The 23,706-nt window shown below is 35.5% G+C and overlaps 1 protein-coding gene across 1 annotated transcript in view; it reads left to right on the top strand.

Annotated features, from left to right (window-relative positions):
* Window positions 1–23,706, top strand: part of COL4A5 (collagen type IV alpha 5 chain) — a 227,026-nt gene that overhangs the window by 134,036 nt on the left and 69,284 nt on the right. Inside the window, exons 22-30 of the mRNA XM_079124399.1 lie at window positions 8,738–8,830; window positions 9,115–9,185; window positions 9,554–9,745; window positions 11,031–11,199; window positions 13,658–13,750; window positions 13,841–13,945; window positions 15,145–15,242; window positions 16,747–16,897; window positions 19,358–19,471. Coding sequence (XP_078980525.1) covers window positions 8,738–8,830; window positions 9,115–9,185; window positions 9,554–9,745; window positions 11,031–11,199; window positions 13,658–13,750; window positions 13,841–13,945; window positions 15,145–15,242; window positions 16,747–16,897; window positions 19,358–19,471 — 1,086 coding nt within the window. The remainder of the gene's footprint in view (window positions 1–8,737; window positions 8,831–9,114; window positions 9,186–9,553; window positions 9,746–11,030; window positions 11,200–13,657; window positions 13,751–13,840; window positions 13,946–15,144; window positions 15,243–16,746; window positions 16,898–19,357; window positions 19,472–23,706) is intronic.

Below are 23,706 nucleotides of genomic sequence, written 5' to 3'. Positions count from 1 at the left end.
TCTCTCTCCTTTTCTTGGTCTACCTAAAGGTTTATTTCTTTAATCTTTTCAAAGAACTAACCCTTATATTAATCGTTGGTGCTGTGTTTTTGACCTCCATTTAATTTATTTCCATTTTGCTCTTTATTCTTTCTTTCCTTCTACTAATTTGTCATTTACTTTGTTCATATTTTTTAGTTCCTTGAGATGCAACGACAGGTAGTTTATCTGGGATTTTTATAATTTTTTGATGCAGGCATTGATTACTATAAACTTAACCTGCTAGTATTGCTTTTGTTGTATCCTGTAGCTTTGGGTATGTTGTGTCTTCACTTTTCTTTTGGATGTTTTATCATTTTACCTTTCACATTTTGATCTCTGATCTATCTTCAGTTAATTTTTACGTCTAATTTGAATCAGAGATCAAAGAAGCATTCTCCCCTGTAGATATACAATTGACTCAGTATTATAGTACAAAAGACCATCAAAATTGTATTAATACTTTTGCATTACTTATATTAACATATTAATTTCATTAAAACATTCATTGGAAACCATAAGACTATATATAGGCGGGTCAGTTTATGACCTCTCTATACTATTCTATGTTTTTTAAAATTTATCTCTCATACCAATACCAGACGGTCTTAATTATTGTCAATTTATAGTAAGTCTTGCCTATTCTGGGTTCTTTGTATTTTTATATATCTAAGAATTATCTATTCAGCTTTTAATTTCAAAATGCCCCAGGGCTCAGTCCTTATTCCTCTTCCTCTTTTCTATCTAAACTCATTTATCCAGTCCTTTGACTTTCAATACCATGAACATATCAGTAACTTCCAAATTTCTGTCTCCTGTCCAGGTATAACTCTGCCTCTACTTTTGTTTTTTTTTAATTTATTTTTATTGTAAACAAAAGGGATGCATGTTGTTTTAGTTTGTATATGGAGTAACAGCATACCATTTGCATATTCATATATTTACATAGAATAATGATGTTTGATTCATTCTGTTATTTTTTTCCTTCCCCCCAACCCCACCACCTCTCTTTTCCCTCTATACAGTCCCATTTCCTCCATTCTTGTCCCCCTCCCACCCCCCATTAAGTGTCATCATCCGCTTATCAGTGAGATCATTCCTCTTTTGGATTTTTGAGATTGGCTTATCTCACTTAACATGATATTCTCCAATTTCATCCACTTGCCTGCAAATGCCATAATTTTATTATTCTTTATAGCTGAGTAATATTCCATTGTGTATATATATATATATATATATATATATATATATATATCACATTTTCTTTATCCATTCATCAATTGAATGGCATCTAGGTTGGTTCCATAGTCTGGCTATTGTGAATTGAGCCGCTATGAATATTGATTTGGCTGTATCTCTGTAGTGTGCTGATTTTAAGTCCTTTGGGTATAGGCCGAGGAGTGGGATAGCTGGGTCAAATGATAGGTCTATTCCAAGTTTTCTAAGGAATCTCCACACTGCTTTCCAGAGTGACTGCACTAATTTGCAGTCCCACCAGCAATATATGAGTGTACCTTTTTCCCCACATCCTCTCCAACACCTACTGTTGCTTGTATTCTTGATAATCACCATTCTAATTGGGGTGAGATGGAATATTAGTGTAGTTTTGATTTGCATTACTCTTATGACTAAAGATGTTGAACATTTTTTCGTATATCTGTTGATTGCTTGTACATCTTCTTCTGTGAAGTGTCTGTTCATTTTCTTAGCCCATTTGTTGATAGGGTTATTTGTATTCTTGGTGTAGAGTTTTTTGAGTTCTTTATATATTCTGGAAATTAGTGCTCTATCTGAAGTATGAGTGGCAAAGATATTCTCCCACTCTGTAGGATCTCTCTTTGCATTGCTGATAGTTTCCTTTGCTGAGAGAAAGCTTGTTAGTTTGAATCTATCTCAGTTATTGATTCTTGCTTTTATTTCTTGTGCTATGGGAGTCCTGTTAAGGAAGTCTGATACTAAGCCAACAAGGTAAAGGTTTGGACCTACTTTTTCTTCTATAAGATGCAGGGTCTCTGGTCTGATTTCAAGGTCCTTGATCCATTGTGAGTTGAGTTTGTGCAGGGTGAGAGATAGGGGTTTAGTTTCATTCTGTTGCATACGGATTTCCAGTTTTCCCAGCACCATTTGTTGAAGAGGCTATCTTTTCTCCATTGCATATTTTTGGCACCTTTGTCTAGTAGGAGAAAATTGTATTTATTTGGGTTTGTGTCCATGCCCTCTATTCTGTACCATTGATTTACCTGTCTATTTTGGTGCCAATACCATGCTGTTTTTGTTACTATTGCTTTGTAGTATAGTTGAAGTTCTGGTATTGCAATACCCCCGTTTCATTCTTCCTGCTAAGGATTGCTTTAGCTATTCTGGGTTTCTTATTCTTCCAGATGAATTTCATGATTGCTTGCTCTATTTCTGTGAGGTACATCATTGGGATTTTAATTGGAATTGCATTGAATCTGTATAGCACTTTTGGTCGTATGGCCATTTTGACGATATTAATTCTGCCTATCCATGAACATGGGAGATCTTTCCATCTTCTAAGGTCTTCCTTAATTTCTTTCTTCAATGTTCTGTAGTTTTCATTGTAGAGGTCTTTTACCTCTTTAGTTAGATTGATACCCAAGTATTTTTTTTTTGAGGCTATTGCAAATGGAGTTGTTTTCCTTATTTCCCTTTCAGCTGTTTCGTCGCTTGCGTATAAAAATGCTGTAGATATATGTGTGTTGATTTTATAGCCTGCTATTTTGCTGAATTCATTGATGAGGTCTAGAAGTTTTCTGGAGGAGGTTTTTGGATCCTCTAAATATAGAATCATGTCATCCACAAATAGTGACAGCTTAAGTTCCTCTTTTCCTATTTGTATCACTTTAATTTCTTTAGTCTGCCTAATTGCTCTGGCTAGAGTTTCGAGGACAATGTTGAATAGAAGTGGTGAAAGAGGACATCCCTGTCTTGTTTCCGTTTTTAAAGGGAATGGATTCAGTTTTTCTCCATTAAGAATGATGTTGGCCATGGGCTTAGCATAAATAGCCTTTACAATGTTCAGGTATGTTCCTACTATCCCTATTTTTTCTAGTGTTTTGAGCATGAAGCGGTGTTGTATTTTGTCAAATGCTTTTTCTGCGTCAATTGAAATAACCATATGATTCTTATCCTTAAGTCTATTGACATGATGGATTACATTTATTGATTTACGAATGTTGAACCATCCTTGCATTCCAGGAATGAACCCCACTTGATCGTGGTGCACAATTTTCTTAATATGTTTTTGGATACAGTTTGCCAATATTTTGTTAAGGATCTTTGCATCTATATTCATCAAGGATATTGGTCTAAAATTTTCTTTCCTTGATGTGTTTTTGCTTGGTTTGGGTATGAGGGTGATATTAGCTTCATAGAATGAGTTCGGTAGGGTACCCTCCTTTTCTATTTCCTGGAATTCTTTGAGAAGTATTGGAATGAGTTCTTCTTTGAAGGTCTTGTAGAACTCGGCTGAGAATCCGTCTGGTCCTGGGCTTTTCTTAGATGGTAGATTTTTAATGGCTTCTTCTTTTTCATTGCTTGATATTGATCTATTTAAATCGTGTATGTCCTCCTGGTTCAGTTTGGGAGGAGCATATGTCTCTAGAAATTTGTCAATGTCTTTGGTAGTTTCTATTTTGTTGGAATACAGATTTTCAAAGTAGCTTCTCATTATGTTCTGTATCTCAGTGGTGTCTGTCGTGATATTTCCTTTTGCATCATGTATTTTAGTAATTTGAGTCTTCTCTCTCCTTCTCTTTGTTAGTGTGGCTAAGGGTTTATCTATTTTGTTTACTTTCTCAAAGAACCAACTTTTTGTTATGTCAATTTTTTGAATAGTTTCTTTTGTTTCAATTTTATTGATTTCAGCTCTGATTTTAATTATTTCCTGTCTTCTACTACTTTTGCTGTTATTCTGTTCTTCTTTTTCTAGGGCTTTGAGCTGTAATGTTAGGTCATTTAATTGTTTTCATTCTTTTCTGGAATGTGCTCCATGCAATGAATTTTCCTCTCAGTACCGTTTCATAGTGTCCCAGATATTTTGATATGTTGTATCATCATTCTCATTGACCTCTAAGAATTTTTTAATCTCCTCCCTGATGTTTTCTGTTATCCATGTTTCATTCAATAGCATATTATTTAGTCTCCAAATGTTGGAGTAATTTCCTTTTTTTATTTTGTCATTGATTTCTACTCTCAGTCCATTTTGATCTGATAGAACAAAAGGCAGTATCTCTATTTTTTTGCATTTCCTAAGGGCTGCTTTGTGGCATAACACATGGTCTATTTTCTAGAAGGTTCCATGTGCTGCTGAGAAGAAAGTGTATCCGCTCGTTGATGGATGGAATATTCTATATATGTCTATTAAGTCTAGGTTATTGATTATGTTATTGAGTTCTATGGTTTCTTTGGTTGGATTTTGTTTGGAAGATCTATCTAGTGGTGACAGCGGTGCGTTAAAGTCGCCCAGAATTATTGTGTTGTGGTCTATGTGATTCTTGAAATTGAGAAGGATTTGTTTGATGTACAGGGATGCACCATTGTTTGGGGCATAAATATTTACTATCATTATGTCTTCCTGATTTCTGGTTCCCTTAAGCAGTATGAAATGTCCTTCTTTATCCCTTCTGACTAACTTTGGCTTGAAGTCCACTTTATCTGATATAAGGATGGAAACCCCCGCTTTTTTACTGAGTCCATGTACATGGTAGGTTTTTTCCCATCCTTTCACCTTTAGTCTGTGGATGTCTTTTTCTAAGAGATGAGTCTCTTGCAGGCAGCATATTGTTGAGTCTTTCTTTTTAATCCATTCTGCCAGTCTATGTCTTTTGATTGAGGAGTTTCGGCCATTAACGTTCAGGGTTATTATTGAGAAATGATTTGTATTCCCAGTCATTTGGCTTATTTTTGGTTTTTAAGTTGGCTTGGTTTCTCCTTTGAGTGGTTTTTTTCTAGGGTAATTCCTCCCTTTGCTGACCTACATTGTTGTTTTTCATTTCCTCCTCGTGGAATATTTTGTTGAGAACATTCTGTAGTGCAGGCTTTCTATTTGTAAATTCTTTTAACTTTTGTTTATCATGGAAGGATTTTATTCCATCTTCAAATCTGAAGGTTAGTTTGGCTGGGTATAGGATTCTTGGTTGGCAACCATGTTCTTTCAGAGCTTGAAATATGTTGGTCCAGGCCCTTCTAGCTTTTAGAGTCTGGGTTGAAAAGTCAGCTGTTATCCGTATTGGTGTCCCCCTATATGTAATCTGATGCTTTTCTCTCGCGGCCTTCAAAATCCTATCTTTATTTTGAATGTTAGGCATTTTCATTATAATGTGCCTTGGTGTGGATCTGTTGTGATTCTGTGCATTTGGTGTTCTGTAAGACTCTTGTATTTGATTTTCCATTTCATTCTTCAGGTTTGGGAAATTTTCTGATATTATTTCATTGAATAGGTTGTTCATTCCTTTGGTTTGTATCTCTGTGCCTTCCTCAATCCCAATAATTCTTAAATTTGGTCTTTTCATGATGTCCCATAGTTCTTGGAGATTCTGTTCATGATTTCTTACCATCTTCTCTGTTTGGGCGACTTTATATTCAAGATTAAATATTTTGTCTTCATTGTCTGAGGTTCTGTCTTCCAAGTGGTTTAGTCTGTTGGTGATGCTTTCCATTGAGTTTTTTATTTGGTTTATTGTCTCCTTCATTTCAACGATTTCTGTTTGGTTTTTTTTTTTTTTTTTTTTTGAGAATCTCTATCTCTTTGTTGAAATGATCTTTTGCTTTCTGCAGGTGCTCTTTCAGCTTATTGGTATTATCATTCATTGCCTGCATTTGCTCTCTTATCTCATCCTTTGCTTCATGAATCATTTTAATCATGTATAATCTGAAGTCCTTTTCTGACATTTCTTCTAACATACTGTCATTGGATTCTATTACTATAGAATCTAGATTTGTTTGGATCATTTTCTTCCCTTGTTTTTTCATGTTGTTCATGTATCTTCCCCTCTAGCAGTGCAGATCTGGGGTATTACAGATTTCCCCCTATAGGCTTATAGTGGCCCTATAGGTTTCCAAAACACTTTCTTTAAGGGGAGATCAATATTAGCAGTACCCAAATCAGACACTATGCAATCCTAGACCAAATAGCCCCTATGAGGACAAGAACAAAATTGTCATAATAAACAAAATGAGTTCAAATGTTATCTTCGGTAAAACAAACAGGTTTGCAATAAAGTCTGCAGTTTCTAATGGAGGACAAAGAGGATGCAGAGGGATGTAGAATATGGCTGTTAATGGGATAAGAAAAGAATATACAGAAGTTCTAGAAAATAGAAAGGGTGAGAGTGTAATCAAAAGAAATCAGATGTTAGCATGCAAATACGGGAGAAAGAGACTCTGAGGGAACAGGTAAACAAAAGGAAAAGAAAGCAAGAAACATAAAGAAATAAAAACTTAAATTTTTTTTAAAAAGGAGAAAAAAGAAAATCTACTGTATAACAGTCATATACTAATGAAACCTCCCAGTGTTCAGTAGCCTGATGCATGAGAGGTACCTGACAATGAGCTTCAAGCCTCCAGCAGGCGTCTCAGGATGGGATTTGCCCCACCCGAAGATCGGAGCTATGGCTTCCAGAATTATCCAAGATGGCTGCTCTGGCTTCCAAATGTGTTGGCAAATGGGGAGCTGCAGCCTAGGGTTGGACGTGGTCAGCTGGAGGTCCTGGAGACAGGATGCAGTTGGTCCGGCAACAGTCCTGGAGGTCGGGTGTGTTTGGTGTGGTTGTGGGATCCTGGAGGCCGGGTGCAATCAGTCGGTCTGGGTTCCCGGTGATAGGGCGCAGTCAGTTGGTCTGGGGGTCCTGGCGGCAGGGAGCAGTCAGTTGATGTGAGGGCCCCAGAGGCAGGGAGTGATTGGTCGGGCTGAGGGATCCTGGAGACAGGGCACAGTCAGTTCGGCCAGGGGTCCTACGGGGCCTGGCTGTTATCTCAAAATGGCGGCAGCCACGTGTAATCAAACCTGCAGATACTGTAACAGTGAACTTCCAGGCAACAGCAGGCAGCTGGTTCTCCACTGGCGGTCTGTGGTCAGTCTGCTGGCAGCTGTCGGACGATCAGGAGGTGAACCTCGAGCGTTGGGTGATGGATAGGAGTAAGGCAGGCCATGGACAGGCAAGAGGCAGGCAAATGGCAGATGATAGACGCCTGACAGTGAGCAATCTGTTCTCAAAAAAGGCGTCGATATGCTGGCAGATTGCAGGTGTTTACAGCAGCCAAATGGGTTAAAGAGCAGGGGATCGATAAGCAGCAAAAACTGCCTAACCGAGAAACAGATATCCTCTGCTTGAATCCGGCATTACGGAGTGACAAGGAACGCAGCCTCCCTCTAGTCCACCATCTTGGATCCTCTGCCTCTAGTTTTGTATGTGCAACTACTTACGCAGTGTTTTGAACTTGACATCCCAATTGAGTTACAGTCCTAATTTCTGTTACTTCCTTCCAAACAATTGCTTTCCTCACATCTTCCCTTTCTTATATGAAAAGCAGGCTACTTTTGCCTTGTAGTTGATCAAGCTAAAAAACCCTGGAATCATCCTTGAGAGTTCTCTTCTTTTGTATTCCATGTATGATCTTTGAGAACATCCAATTGACTCTACTTTTAAGTATACCCAGAACTTAACAAATTCTGATCACCTCTATTGCTGTAACTCTGGAATGAGCTACCCTCTCTCTTGGATCCCTACAGAGGTAGCCTCTTAAGGGATTACCAAGTTTCCATACTTGCCCTTAGGACTTACTGTTAACACAACACAACAGCCTTTGCTTTTCTTTTTAAATTCTTCTAAAAGATTCACATTTCACTCATAATAAAAGCTATAGAGTTTACCATGGCCTATACTATATTTCATGGTAACCCTTTCCTTATAAACTATTCACTCTCTGATATGGTTCTACTTCTTCATTCTGCTGAAGTAATCTCATCTGCTTGTTCTTTCTTATGTACACATCACATCCTGTGAGTTTTTCCTCATGTTTTCTTTTCGGTGAGGTCCACCCTGACCACCCTATATAAAATCACAAACTTCCTTCCACTTACCCATCCTTGGCATACCCAATCTCACCAAGCTCTACTTTTGCTACAAACAAAATGAACATTTTAATATATATTAAAATACTTAATATATTTAATATTGCATTAAAACATTTAATATATAATTTATTGCCTTCATTGTTTATCATTTCTTTCTACTGGTAAATTGTGAGCTCCACAAAAGCATGGATTTTTGTGTTTTTTGTATCAATGTATCACAAACACCTGGAACAATTCTTTGCATACAGTGGATACTCAGTAAATATTTGTCAATGAATTGAGTCTAGATTTAAGCTTCCCTAAACACACTGTTAGGTAGAAATGTTATTCCTTACTATCAGCTTCTTTAGAGCCTATCTAAAGAAAGTTTAAGTACCCTTCCAGCCAGGCATGGTGGCACATGCCTGAAATCTCTGTGACTCAGGAAGCTGAGGCAGGAGGATCACTAGTTCAAAGTCAGCCTCAGCAACTTAGAGAGACCGCATCTCAATGTAAAATAAAAAGGGCAGAGGATGTAGATGAGTGGTAAAGTTCCCCTGGGTTTAATTAATCCTCAATACCAAGAAAAACATCTCCAAAGTATTCCTTCCAGGTAATAATTTTTATTATGATTTTCACCAGGTGACAAGGGTGATACCTGCTTCAACTGCATTGGAACTGGGATTTCAGGGCCTCCAGGCCAACCTGGTTTGCCAGGCCTCCCAGGTCCTCCAGGTAAAACATTTTGCCTAAAATATTTCTTGGCTAGACTCTAGTAAGTTACAGTTAATAAATACCAGAAGGTACAATATTATTTGTAACATGAAATGTTAAATTTATTTGAAAGAAAGGGTGATTTCATTTTAAGAATATAAAGGAGGAAAATAAAAATGCAAATTAAGTGGGATAGAATTGTGTTCTTATTTTAAAACTTGATTTCCTGACTTGGTGATTTCTATATGAACTTTATCAAGTTTTCAAGCTCAGAGCTCACATTATTTTATGTGTATGCATGCTAGGATCTCTTGGTTTCCCTGGACAGAAAGGTGAAAAAGGACATGCTGGTGCAATTGGTCCCAAAGGATTACCAGTAAGTTTTGAGTATATTATAAATAAAAAAATTATAAGGAAGCCATTCACACTTTTATTTTCACATAAGGAGAGATGGATATGTAGGTAGGTAGATAGGTAGGTAAGTAGGTAGGTAGATACATAGATACATATTTTTATATAGACATGTATATAGAGAGATAGATAGATCTTATATTAAATTGTAATTTATTTGATTCCTTGACTCTCCCTGATGCATGTGCATTACTTGATTCATTATTTTGTACCCTAAACATTATTGGGTAGGTTGATGGATTAAACTGTAGAGAAGAAAGTATTACAAAAAAGGAAACTGATTTTCCTTTTCTCTTTCTTGTCCTCCCTCCTTTCATGTTTTCCCTCACTCAGGGCATACCAGGAGCTCCAGGTGCTCCAGGCTTTCCTGGACCTAAAGGGGAACCTGGTGACATCCTTACTTTTCCAGGAATGAAGGGTGACAAAGGAGAATTGGGCTCCCCGGGAGCTCCAGGGCTTCCTGGTTTACCTGGCACTCCTGGACAGGATGGATTGCCAGGACTTCCTGGCCCCAAAGGAGAGCCTGTGAGTTGGTTTGATATTCTTGGTCTTGTAATCTCGAATTTCCACTCTGAAATGTTTTCTAGGAGCTGGGCATGGTGGTGTGCACCTATAATCCCAGACACTTTGGAGGCTGAGGCAGGATAATTTCAAGTTCAAGTCTTGAGCAACTTAGTGAAACCGTGTCTCAAAATTAAAAAAAAAAAAAATTAAAAGGTTTGGGGATGTAACTCAGTGGTAGAGCACCTGCTTAGCATGTGTAGAGCCCTGGGTTCAATCACCAGTATCCAAAGAAAAAGTAGTTTCTTAAATTAAAACAAAGGATAGGCCTGGTACTGAGTTGTATACCCAATGTATGCTCAAAAGAATATGATACATATAGTAATGGTACATCATTACATGTAGTGTTTTCTTACTATTCTTATCTTTTAGTTCAGTTCTAACTCACTACTATATTACTACTGGATATGAATAGGTGGACAGGAGATTAAGATGCTTGAGTCAGCTTAAGGTTCACCCCTCTCTTGTTCTACATATTTATAGCTGACAACCAGATATTTACAATTTTTATGTAAAGTAAGCTTACCGATTAATATGAGTATATGGCCATGTTAAATGTGCCACGGAGTCAAATATCGAACATTAAGGAGCAGTCTCATTTTGTGCATAACAAATGACCCAGAATATTTAGTTTGGAAGTATATTTTATAATATGTTAGCTAGACTCTAACCTTCTTGACTTATACTAGGTTGTAAGCTTCATGAGAGTAGAGCAGAGATTTGTGTCTACTTATATTCTCTGCTATATTTCTCACAGGTTACACATAAGACCAGTTCAAATATTTGATGAAGGAGTGAATGACTAAGTGAATTGATTTCACATACCATCACATAATAGCACCTGCACTTAGGTAGCCATTAGAAAAACTGTTTATGACTATCATTTCCTTAGTTGTATTAAATAATACCAACCTAAGCCAGGCACAGTGGCACATGCCTGTAATCCCAGAGGGTTGGGAGGCTGAGGAAGGAGGATCACCAGTTCAAAGCCAGACTCAGCATGTCAGCAAGGCCCTGAGCAACTCAGTGAAACCCTGTCTCTAAATAAAATACAAAACAGTCTGGGAATGTGGCTCAGTGTATAAGTGTCTCTGGGTTCATTCCTCCGTGCTGAAAAAAAAGTAGGGATGTGACTCAGTGGCAAAATACCCCAGGGTTCATTCCCTGGTACAAAAGAATAATAATAATACCAACCTACAGATTGTCATTATATCTATGTGTTTCTGTAGTAAACTTTTCCCTTTTTCAGGGTGGAATTGCTTTTAAGGGTGAAAGAGGTCCCCCTGGGAACCCAGGTTTACCAGGTCTCCCAGGAGATATGGGGCCTATGGGCCCTGTTGGTTTTGGCCCTCCAGGCCCAGCAGGTGAAAAAGGCATACAGGGTGTAGCAGGAAATCCAGGCCAGCCAGGAAAGCCAGGTAAGTTTACTCTAATTTTTTGTTCTGTTTTATGTTTGGTGCTTAAGAGGAGACATGTATTATCATGTGGCCATATTTGGCTTCCTTTCCTGAGAGATGTGTTTTACTAACCTTTTATATTTGGACTCTTCGGAGCTCCATAGCAAGTGAACACATTTTTAAGGTGGGGGGAGTTCTCTTTAAATTTTTGTTCTTTTAAAGTACATGATCTATAATGATAATTTAACAAATAATTATAATAGAAACACACATGTAATTACTATACACATCAAGAAAAAGAACATTGCCAGCATCCTAAAAACATCTGCCTTCCTGTCCCTATCTTTGCCTGATCACAGTAACCTTCTTTCTCTCCAAAAGTAACACTGTTCGGACTTTTGCAAAATTTCCTTCCATTTCCCCACTGTTTTATCACTTATATATGCATTCCTAAAAATACTTTGATTTTGCTTCTTTTTGAGCTTCATATTAGTGGAATCATAGGGTAAGTTTTCTTTATGTTCACTTTGTGTATAACTATAGTATATTCATTTTCATTGCTATATATATATATAAATATATATATAGTACCCCATCACATATGTATATGTATGTGTATATATATATATATATATATATGCGCATGTGTGTGTGTGTGTGTGTGTGTATCACAATTCATTCATCCATTCTTTTGTCAATGAACCAGTGGGTTATCTGCAGTTTGGGCCTATTATGAAAAATGCTTTTATGTACAATCACACACACACACACACACACACACACACACACCCTGTTGTTCACGTACTCACACTTCTGTAGGGCAGGAGTTGGCAACTACTACCCATTGACCAAATCCAGCTCATCATCTGTTGTTATAAATAAATTTTTTATTTGTATATATCTATGCCCATTCACCATTGTCTATGGTTATTTTTTGAGCAATAACAGCAGAGTAGAATGGTTACTAAAGAGACCAAATGTTCCACAAAGGCTGAGGTACTTACTCTCAAGTCCTTTTCAGAAAAAGCTTGCTAATCTCTGGGTTAGAGTATATATTTAAGATTAACATTTCTGAAGCAGAGGATATGACATTTTGAGGCAGCTTGACTAGATATCCAGAGCAAATATACCAGGATATACTAGCATAAGAAACATTGGAGATTTTATTGCTCTACACATTCACAGATATTTTATTTTGTCACACTTTTACATTTTTGCTAGTATATTGAGTATTATATATCTTGGCAGTTTCATTTTGCATTAAAACTTAGCTCCTTCTCATATATTTATTGGCCATTTGGTTTCTTTTTGTGAAATGTTTGTTTTTGCCAGTTTTTCTATTGGAATATTTTTTTCTTATTGATTTTGAGAGGTTCTTTATATATTCAGTGTATTACTTCTTTGTTAGCTATGCACTTTGTAAGAAATCTTTACTTACCATGGTTTGCCTTTTGTATTCCCTGTCTGATATCTTTAATGAATAAAAATCAACTTTAATGTGGTCAGATTTGTTGGTCTTTTCTCTCATGGTTAGTGCTTATTATGTCATATTTACAAAATTCTTCTTTGTCCTGAGCCAATTTTAAGCCTCTCTTTCAATTAATGAGAAGTATTTGTACTTGGACTTTGTACATATAAAAACTAAAAGTGTCATTAGCTAACCAAAAAGAAATATTTTCCTTGTTTACTATGGTTTTTAGGCTGACTCATATTTTAAAAATTTATTTAAAGATACTTTCTCGTATTAGGGTTCTCCAAAGGAATGGAACCAATAGGATGGATGGAGAGATAGATATGAAAGGATTTTTTAGGGAAATTGACTTACCTGACATGGAGACTGGGAAGTTCTATGATAGGCTTTCTGTAACCTGGAGAAATAGGAAAGAAGGTAGTGTGTCTCATTCCAAGTTCTAAGGTCTGAGAGCCTGGGAGCTTCTGGTGACAGTTACAGAGTTTGAAGGTTGGTAAATCTGCAATTGTGATGTTCAAGAGCAGCAGAAAAATGAGTGTTTCAACTCCAGACGAGAGAACAAATTCGCCTGTTTTCTGCCTTTTTGTTCTATCTAGACCCTCGGATGTTGGGTGATGCTGGCCCACACTGGATGAGGACATATCTTCCTTATTCAGTCCACTAATTCAAATACCAATTTCTTATAGAATCACCCCCAAGGACATACCCAGAAATAATGTTTTACCAACTATCTGGTTATCCTTTAACCCAGTGACTTTGACATCTAAAATTAATCACATGTTCAATCATGGAAACTCTTAAAGCCATCATCTAATTTTCCTCTTTGAAATTTCATACTTATGTTTGATATCTTCCTAGAATATATAATGTGATATTGTTTTCTTGTGGGTTTTTGTTAAATTGCATTTTCAAAAGATTTTTTACAATTCCCACTTTTGTTTTTAAATAAAAGAGAGTTTTAGGAAAATAAACTCTTTTCATTCACCACCAATTTATTTTTGTGTTTAGGTCCTAAAGGTGATCCAGGTCAGACCATAACCCAGCCAGGGAAGCCTGGCCTGCCTGGTAACCCAGGCAGAGATGGTGAAATAGGTCTTCCAGGTATGTGAGGAATTTATTTTAAAATATCTCCACAGCTTGTTGGCTTTTTGTTTTGAATGTTTCCTTTCAACAACTGCTGTTTTTCCATAGGTGACCCTGGACTCCCAGGCCAACCAGGCTTGCCAGGAATACCTGGTAGCAAAGGAGAACCAGGTGTCCCTGGAATTGGGCTTCCTGGACCCCCTGGTCCCAAAGGTATGTTGAAATGTTGTAGGCAGGGTACATTAGCTGATTAGTATGGTATTATTTTTTGACAATGAAACATATTAATTAATGATTTTTCTGTGTGCTATAAAGAGTGCAGATGAAATGTTATAGTGTCTATGCACTTTAATTTCATGATGCTTATCTAAAATTGTGTAGTCATAAAAATATCTAAATTATATATTCAAAAATGATTTCCAAGCCAAAAAAATTACAATAATTATAATAGTCTGTGTTCATCATTATGTGCTCAGAGTATTAAATAGTTCCTTGGATGTAGAATTCTTTAAGTAGATTCTTGTTGATTTAGTAGATTGTATTAAACAGAAAAAAGACCTACTGTATTCATTTATCCACTGTTTTATCTCAAGTAAAAATACTGTCTTGATTTATCAAAATGTTTTAGGACTTTTGCTTTAGTCCTCACGGAATTCATTCTTTTTCATGACAGGGTACACATTTGTGTGAGAACAGTCCTTGAATGTGTCCTTACTCATTTATACCAAATACTTTGAAAAGTCTCATTTCATTTTATGTGTGAATGTATGGGCGATATCTACAATTGTTTTTTTTTTTTTTTTTTTTTTTGGAAACGGGTGGGTACCAGGGATTGAACCTGGAGGTACTTAACTACTGAGCCACATCGCCAACCCTTTTTATTTTTTATTTTGAGACAGGGTCTCACTAAGTTGCTTAAGGCCTCATTAAATTGATGAGACTGGCTTTGAACATGCAACGGTCCTGCCTCAGCCTCCAGAGCTGCTGGGATTACAGGTGTGCACCACCACACCTGGCTCTACAATTATTTTTAGCTCATTTACAGAAATATATGGGAGACATTTTATCCTACCATATCTGGATGCAAGCACAAGTTCCCTGAGTTTTTGTGCAGAATTTATTCCTTAGTTTAGTTCTGCCTCATGTAATAGTCATTCTTTTTCTTCAGAAGAGTGTATCTTCTACACGTTACCTGTATGTGAAAGTAAAATGATCATATGGTGATTGAGAGAGCATATCAGACATTTGTAAGGTATAATCCTTAGTAGTTATACAGTATGTCATTGTGCTTTAACATCTTACTATCGTCACTAAGCATATTGGTAAGGTGAGAATATGGATCTGATAATTTCCAGATGTTTCTTCAAGTATCTCCTCTTTGGGGACTAAAACGCATCATGATAATTGTATAGGTTTTCCAGGAATTCCAGGACCTCCAGGAGCACCTGGGACACCTGGAAGAATTGGACTAGAAGGCCCTCCTGGGCCACCAGGCTTTCCAGGACCAAAGGTCTGAGACATTTTAACTTTTTCCATCTCATTTTCCTATTTCCTTAGTCCTTTCCATTTAATTTTTTGACACCATCCAGTTTTTAGTGTACAGACAAAACCTAACTGATTATGCTTTAATTTCAATGTTTAACACAAAACCATCTTTAATAGCACAGGGGGTGGGGAGGGAGAGAAGAATGGGAGGTGGGGAGGGAGAGAAGAATAGGGGGGAGAGAGAAAAGAATGGGGGAACTTTAGATTATGTAGAAGGAAACAAGGGGGGTGTAAAAAATGGTAGAGTAAGACAGACATTATTACCCTATGTACATGTATGATCACACGAATGGTATGAATCTACATCGTGTACAACCATAGAAACAAAATGATATACCCCACTTGTATACAATGAATCAAAATGCAGTCTGTAAAAACTTAAAAGATAAATAAAAAAAAAATAGTACATGAGGTCATACTTGAATCCAAAAAGGAGTTTTTGATCTTGTTTTAAAATTGCCAGTTATTCAATGGCTTTCCCAGCACTTTGCTACACTCTCCTATTTCATCTCTGGCCATACTTCTACAATGATTGATTGAAAAAGTATTGAATGTATTAAGACCTTCCCATACTGTTTCCTTCTGTCCCATTTCCATCACAGATATATAATGCAAATCACTGCTATTAACAGTAATAATAATCATAAAAGATGTGTATTTATGCTATTATTCATTTCTCTTTCTATTCTCAAACTTTCCTCAGTCATCCTTCAGCAAACTGCTGCAGTATGTAATTATCCTGATTGTTCCTCTATTTTCTCTGAGCTTAATTAATTTAAACTTCCTGTGTTTCATCATTATTACTTGTTTTCCATGGGAAAAAGAGCTGACCATGACCTCAGCTCCCATGAGAGAACCATTACTCTGTTGGTTGATTATTTTTCTTTTATTATGAACATTTTCAAATAAACACAAAAGTAAAAGAAGTAATACAATGAACTTTCATTTATCTGTCATTCACATGCAAAACTATTAATATTTTATCATATTTACTTCATCTATTCCTTTTTCCTTTCTCAAATGTTAACCCAAATCTCAAAATCATGCTGTTTCACCTACAAAGACTTTGGTGTTCACCCCTAAGTAAGTGGACATTTTATACAAAAACCTCAATGCCATTATCATACTTGATCAAAAAAAATAATTATTGGAAATTATCTAATACTCAGTCTATAATCACATTCCTTCTTTGAGTAGATGTTATTTAATCCCATGTTCTCTGCTATCTCTTTCTTATTCTGAAACCAGTCCAATTCATCTAATTTGTTTTACAAAACCCTGTTTCCCACCCTTCCAGATGTTCTTTCTAAGATACCAATTATATTTCATTTAATTATCCTCCTCTTCTCCCAGTGGAAAAAAAGAATATTAACTTGTATTTTCTGCTTTAAATTCTCTATAGTGAACTATAAGCACCAGGAAAGTCATGGCAGTTGTTTTTGTTGTGTTTTTTCATGTGTATGCTGAAGGGAGAGCCAGGATTTGGGTTACCTGGGCCACCTGGGCCACCAGGACTCCCAGGTTTCAAAGGAACACTTGGGCCAAAAGGTGATCGTGGTTTCCCAGGACCTCCAGGTCCTCCTGGACGCGCTGGTTTGGATGGACTACCTGGACCAAAAGGTATGGAAGCTGTTGCTACTTCTCAATTTGATTTTAACTTTTATAATAATTGAAATCTGTAAGAAAGTTTATGGTGATAATTCCAATTGAGTGGAAAGCCCCTGTTGTCCCTCTGTCACAGCTATACTATTTTTTTCAACTTCCATTGATTTTTTTATCTTTTATTTCATTAAATAGACATTAAAAGATATATGTATAAAAGTAACATGAGAATTCTTTTCACCTCATCCTCTTCCAGTCTGTTCCTTTTCTTTTCCATATTCACTTTTTAGTTTCTTAATTATCCTGTCAGCATTCCTTTATAAAATACTACCCAATATAAATACATTTTTTATTTTCTGCATTTCTTAAAAGATAAAGTGAGAGTATTACCTTTTGGCTCTTTTTTTCACTTAATTCACTTAACTTTCTAACTTAGATATCACTGCAGAATACATAGAAATCTTGATTAAAAAATGGCTGCCTAGTTTTGATTTGCATGAATACACTTAAGTTTATTCCACCACTTACTAATTGCTACAATAGATTTTTGCCAGTCTTTTCTTATTAACCAATAATGCCACAGTGAAAGTACTTTTGCACACATTATTTTGGATATGCTTAGGTATACTAATAGAATGGAGTAAAGAAAATGGATTTTCTGAATAAAGGGTGAATGCACCCTACATATCATCAGATTCCTCTTCATTTGCACCATCTTACACTCTCATCAGCAATGTATGAGTGTGCTGGTTTCCCCAAAGCATTGCTAACTGAAGGTGCTGAAAAACTCCCAAATTTTTGCTAGTTAGCCTGATAGAAATAAGTAGGTTTCTCTGTATGACTCTATTTTAAATCTTTATCATGAAAAATTTTATATATACAGAAAAAGTAAAAGAATTATACAATGAACAGCCATATACCACTTCCTTGGTTCTACAATTAATATTTTGTCTCCCTCACATATTTTATTTTTAAAATTTTCAAATATAGGCTCTAGGGATGTAGCTGAGTGGTAGAACACTGGCTAGCATGCTCAAGTCCCAGGTTCAATCCCTAACACCAGAAAAAAATTACATGAAGAGCAAAAAGTTATACTTCACAGACTTTGGCACATATCTCTCCAACTATCCATCCAGCTCTCTATCTGTTGATTTATTTTTGGATGTATTTTAAATAAATTACAACAGGACACTTCTCCCTAAATACTTTAACATGTCTAACATAACTAAACTTTCATAGCAGTTTTTTTCTTGTGATATAAAATTTACATTAAATGAGATGCATAAATCTGAAGTGTACTTTTGCTGGATTTTGTCAAATACATACACCTGTGTAATACAGACTCCTACCAAGAGATCATCCCAGAGCTGGGAATGTAACTCAATGGTAAAGCACTTGCTTGGCATGCATAAGGCCATGGGTTCAGTCACCAGCACCTCAAAAAAAAAAAAAAAGATAATATCCCAGAAATTTCCCCTATGTCCCTTTCCAGTCAGTCCCTATACCAGCACCCACAGTTGGCAACTATACTGCTATGATTTTTTTATCTTAAGTTAGTCTACCTGTTGTAGAACTCCTTATAAATGGAATCATATACATTCTTTGTAAGTCTTCTTTCAATAACATAATATTTTTTATCTTTATCCATGTTGATGTGTTTATCAACAGTTGTTATCTTTCATTGAAATTATTGAATGTTACTGTATGAATATACTATGGACACCTGGTTCAAAATTATCATTATGAAAAATAGAATGGTTTGCTTAGAAATATTTATATAAATAAATCAATGTTATTTATGACAGTAACAAAATGTATGTTATATTACAAAATTAACAAAAATGTGCCTATTTATAAGAAGTATTAAGACTCCTATTATTAACACCTTGAGAATGGTAGAATTAATTGGGTAATAAATCATATACATTCACAAGATATCGGTTCTCCCCAATTTCATGTGGTGTAATGTTTTGTGAGGTTGATTTAAGTACTGAAACTGAGTGCTCATCTTATGTTAAATTATGAAACTGATTATTGATGGATTCCCTCTTTGCTCTGGGTACATATGTGTACTTTTCTTCTTGAATGAATGGCCAGTTATTCAAGATCTTTGTTTAACATGATTTGCATTTCTGCATGGGTATTGTGGTTTTTGAGGACTGGCGACTCAGTTGTTTTGTTTTGTTTTTGTTTTGTTTTGTTTTGTTTTGTGCTGTTTTTGGTACCCGGAATTGAACTCAGGGGTACTCGGCCACTGAACCACATCCCCAGTCCAAGATTTCATATTTTATTTAGAGGCAGGGTCTCACTGAGTTTCTTAGCACCTCACTTTTGGACTCATGATCCTATTACTCAGCCTCCCAAGCCATTGGGATTATAGGCGTGCATCATTGTGCCCAGCTTCACCTGTTATTTTTAATATCTAAACTGAATTTATTTATTTTTTTTTATTGTAAACAATGAATTTATTTCTTAAAGGTGATGTTGGACCAAATGGACAACCTGGGCCAGTAGGACCTCCTGGGCTGCCAGGAATTGGTGTTCAGGGACCACCAGGACCACCAGGGATTCCTGGACCAATAGGCCAACGTGGTAAGATTGAAGTTCATATGTATTTTATAACACTCACATAGCTTAGTAGGTCATAAGACCTACTTCAATCCCCAGTATTTCCCTTCTTGTTCATCTAAATTTCATTTATTTCCAATAATGCAGTTTAATCAATTACAATATGTTATCATTGACATAATCATTAAGCTACACAATAGTTTTGGAAGCATAGACTCTAAACTTCTATGTAGCAATAATAACCTTCTCTGTGGAATCTCCTAACATTTCTTAGCCATGAGAACTAAAGTTAGGGCTCATCCAAGACGCTCTTTTAAAATAATAACATAGACATTTTCATTTCCTTTTCTGCTTTAAAAAATAAATGAGTTGAATTTTTTCCTTGTTTGCCTCTAATGGGTGATCACATTATAACTCAGATCTCTAAACTATTTTTCTTGTATTGTTTATTGGATACTTAAAAGTGTTTGCCAACGTGTAGCTTAATGGTTTTGCCTCCATAAAAAGAATGATATGGTTCCTTTCTGGTTGTGTTGAGAGTATATTGAGATTGATGATTCTGAGTCATCTGGTGATATGAATTCCTGTTATTTTAATCTAAGCAGTCACAGTAAGGACAAACCTGGGCTGATATTATGTTATTGCAAAGTACCATGATAATTAATAAAATTAAAACAAAAATGGAATTTTTAGTCATTCCTTAACTCACGTGACTACATCAGAAAACTAAAAACCACAGTTCGGGATATGCATACATTTATTCTAAAGCCCCAGAAATACATTTCCTGGGATGGGGATGTAGCTCAATGGTATAGTGCTTGCTTAGCATGTGTGAGGCACTGGGCACCACAAAAAAAAAAAAGAAAAAAGAAAAGAAAGAGTGTATTTTTCTGACCTTAAATTACAATAGGTATTTTGTTAGTTATTATGCTAAAAACCTAGAAACACTGATTAACAGTATTAAAAGCCTATAAAGTAAAGGCTATTTTATCATGTCCTGCTTTTCAAAAAATTGATTTTAAGGCACATTGTACCTTTTTTATGACCTCAGATATGTCACTACTAATTTTAAAATAAGAAAACTTAAAGAGTGATGCTTTGAACCAGGTTATTATAAAATAGTTGTTTCATCACTCATGAAAAAATTATGATTGCAACTATTGTAGCAGAAAATCTTTAGAAAAACCTATTTTTAGGTTTGGTCATTGTCTTGACCTGCTGATTCAAAAAGATGGATAAAAATTAATTTATTACTTCTTCATGCTTTATTATTTCTTTTAGTTCCAAAAAGTACTTGAGATTATGGGAACATTTTGCATCCTTTTATCACAGCTGAGTGAGAAGCCAACAATACCAGTCTGAACAAAACACAAATTTGTATATACATGCCTCATGCTTTTTCAAATTCAGCTAACACTCTTCAGTGTTTCATTCATATAATATTCTCTCTCTCTCCTTTTTCTTTTTTACTTCTGGGGTTGAAATGAGGAGTACTCTTTCACTGTGCTATATCCCCAGCCCTTTCTAAAATTCTTTAAAATTCTGAGACATGGTCCCCCTAAGTTGCCTAGGCTGTTCTCATACTTGCAATTGTCCTACTTCATCTTCCAAAACAGCTAGGATTACAGGCATGCACCACCATGCCCAACCTCTCCACCCTTTCTTCTGTTAGTATACGTAGATATATTGACTTATAAAGTCTACATAAGATGTGGAGGGGTGTAACTAGTGTTGCTGAATTCAACTCTCTCTTCCATAAGTAAATACTTTGCCATAAAATTCAAGATCAATATTAATAGGCTTCAATAAATAAATGAAGTTCACAGAAATTAGCATGAAGATTATTGAATATAGAAATGTTGTCAAATCATCTTTTTTTAACCATGGCTGGACGACATTCATATTTGAATTTTTAGTTAAATTTTATTTACATCACCAAAGCAAAATATTACCTTAACCTGTTTCAAAAATGTCATGATTCCCTTTCATATATTTCAGTAATATGGTTATCAGCAAAACTGTTACTAATATCCTGATAAAAAAAACCTGAATTATATAACTTTGTTGGAATATTAACTCTAAATTTTATAAGAAATTTAATTAATATACTCATTTCTTTTTATAATAGAAAACTTATTGCAAAATATTTTATATGGTTATCTCTTAGGTGTAAAGTATTTTCATTATGCTTAACAGGGATTTTTTTCGACTCATCTTTTCTACTATTTACTTAAATTTTTACTATTTGCCTTTCTGTTTTCCAAGGCAGAGTATACAGTTTAACACATATTTATAAATTAAGGTCCTGTTGAATATCATTTCCTTGTTTGACAGCAGGAAATAAAAGAAAAATTGCCAAGGGATGAGAAGTGGAATGCTTTTCATCTCATGACCCACTAACCCAGACAAATATGGAGGTTGCTGAATTTTATTATTTAGCTTGGCCATTAACTGGAAGGTTAATACTTTAGTGAATCTTTTTACCAGTTGATTAAATATACTCTATTCCATATTCACAGACATGTTCCCATAACCTGGGCCAAATGTGTTGTAATGCTTACCTATTATCAGGAGAAAGTGTGTTCCTGGATCACCTAAAAAGAAAAACAATATTCACCACCACTGTAACCAAAACAAATCAACCATAGACAACAAAATTCCAGGAATTATTCATAAGATTTTCATAGATTAAGAATACAGTAGGGGCTGGGGTTGTGGCCCAGTGATAGAGCATTTGCCTAGCACATGTGAGGCACTGTGTTCAATTCTCAGCAACACGTAAAAAATTAATAAATAAAGTTATTGTGTCCCTCTATAACTAAAAAAATATTTTTAAAAAAGAATACAGTACAGCTTGTTAACTTTTTTGGTGGGCTGTGAAACCCTTGGACAGAGTGAGGTTGTGTGTGTGTGTGTGTGTGTGTGTGTGTGTGTGTGTGTGTAGAAAAGTTTTCATAGGGTGTGAGTATATAGCTGAGTGGTAGAGTGTTAACCTGGCATGTGTGAGGCCGTGGGTTTGATCTCCAGCACCCTTACCCTAAAAAAGAAAAGTTTCCACAGATAGCATGTTTTTCAATTTATCCCTTTTTTTCCATTAGCATTTGTATTTGGCTGCCAGTAAATTTACAGCACCTCTATACCCCTATCCATATGATTCCTGCTATTATATAAGGAGAGTCAACGGAACTTTTAAATTTGTATTGATTTTCATCCTGGATCTTACCAGGACCTGTTTTTGACATCTCTTCATGGAAAAAGATCAATGCTGTGAAAAGTAAAACATATTGTTTGTTACTACTACTAATAAAAGCAATGAAGATCAAAATCTTTGCCTAGTACATGCAAGTAGTTTACTCATGGTCATCCAGTAATAATTATTGGTTTCTTTCTACCTAAACTGTTATAGTATAAAATGAAATTATTTTTAACTTCCAACTAACCCTAGGGAGCTTAAGTTCCAATATGATATTGAAGCAATATAAAGGTCAGAGATAAAAACATGTACGAAGCTGACCTTCATCAAAAAAACATTACTTTTTGAATGTAAATATTTCATTATCTTTATTTACAGATACATTTTACATATATAATATGCTATATGGACATATAAGAAAATGCCTACAATAGTTTCTTTACTTGTTCTGAAGTCAGTAAATGATAGTAATGAATTAATGTCTAATAACTTCTATTGGTAGACTTTTTTGTTCTAATATTTTCATGCTTAGTTTTGTTTCCTAACCTAATGAATCTTTTTGCAACTTACTTCTGCTTGAGTGGTTCATCTTGTTGATGAACTGTAATTTCTTGCCTCTTGAACTTCAGGTTTACCAGTTATTGTAGCTCTTACTCAAAAGTTGCAACTTAAAGCTTTGAATATCAAAACCAAATATTTCTCTAGATTTAAATCTTTGGTTTCTTTTCATTATTTCATAGACCTGCTCTCTTGGAGGCTATTTCACGAGACAGATTATTATATTAAAAACTCAGCAAATTTTTTGGGTTATAACATAACAACTTAGGTAGTGGTCCATGTAGAGCTATTATAGCATTATTAGGCATCTTATCATACTTCACCAAGACAGTAACATTAAATCTGTCTCCCCTGTTCATAGTATTTTACTATGAAATAGCAGCATTGGAACTATCACCACTGTGACAACTAAGTGAAATTCTCTAATCTTTGAATGAATTTTATCAATTAAAAAAACATGCTAGAATATGACATCAAGCAGATTTTTAAATCCCAGCATCTTTTTCTT

Source organism: Sciurus vulgaris (genome assembly GCF_902686455.1).
Source record: "Sciurus vulgaris genome assembly, chromosome: X".
In the NCBI taxonomy this organism is placed as follows: domain Eukaryota; kingdom Metazoa; phylum Chordata; class Mammalia; order Rodentia; family Sciuridae; genus Sciurus; species Sciurus vulgaris.
The sequence above is the reverse complement of the archived record's forward strand: the minus strand, read 5'-3'. Positions and strand labels throughout refer to the sequence as shown.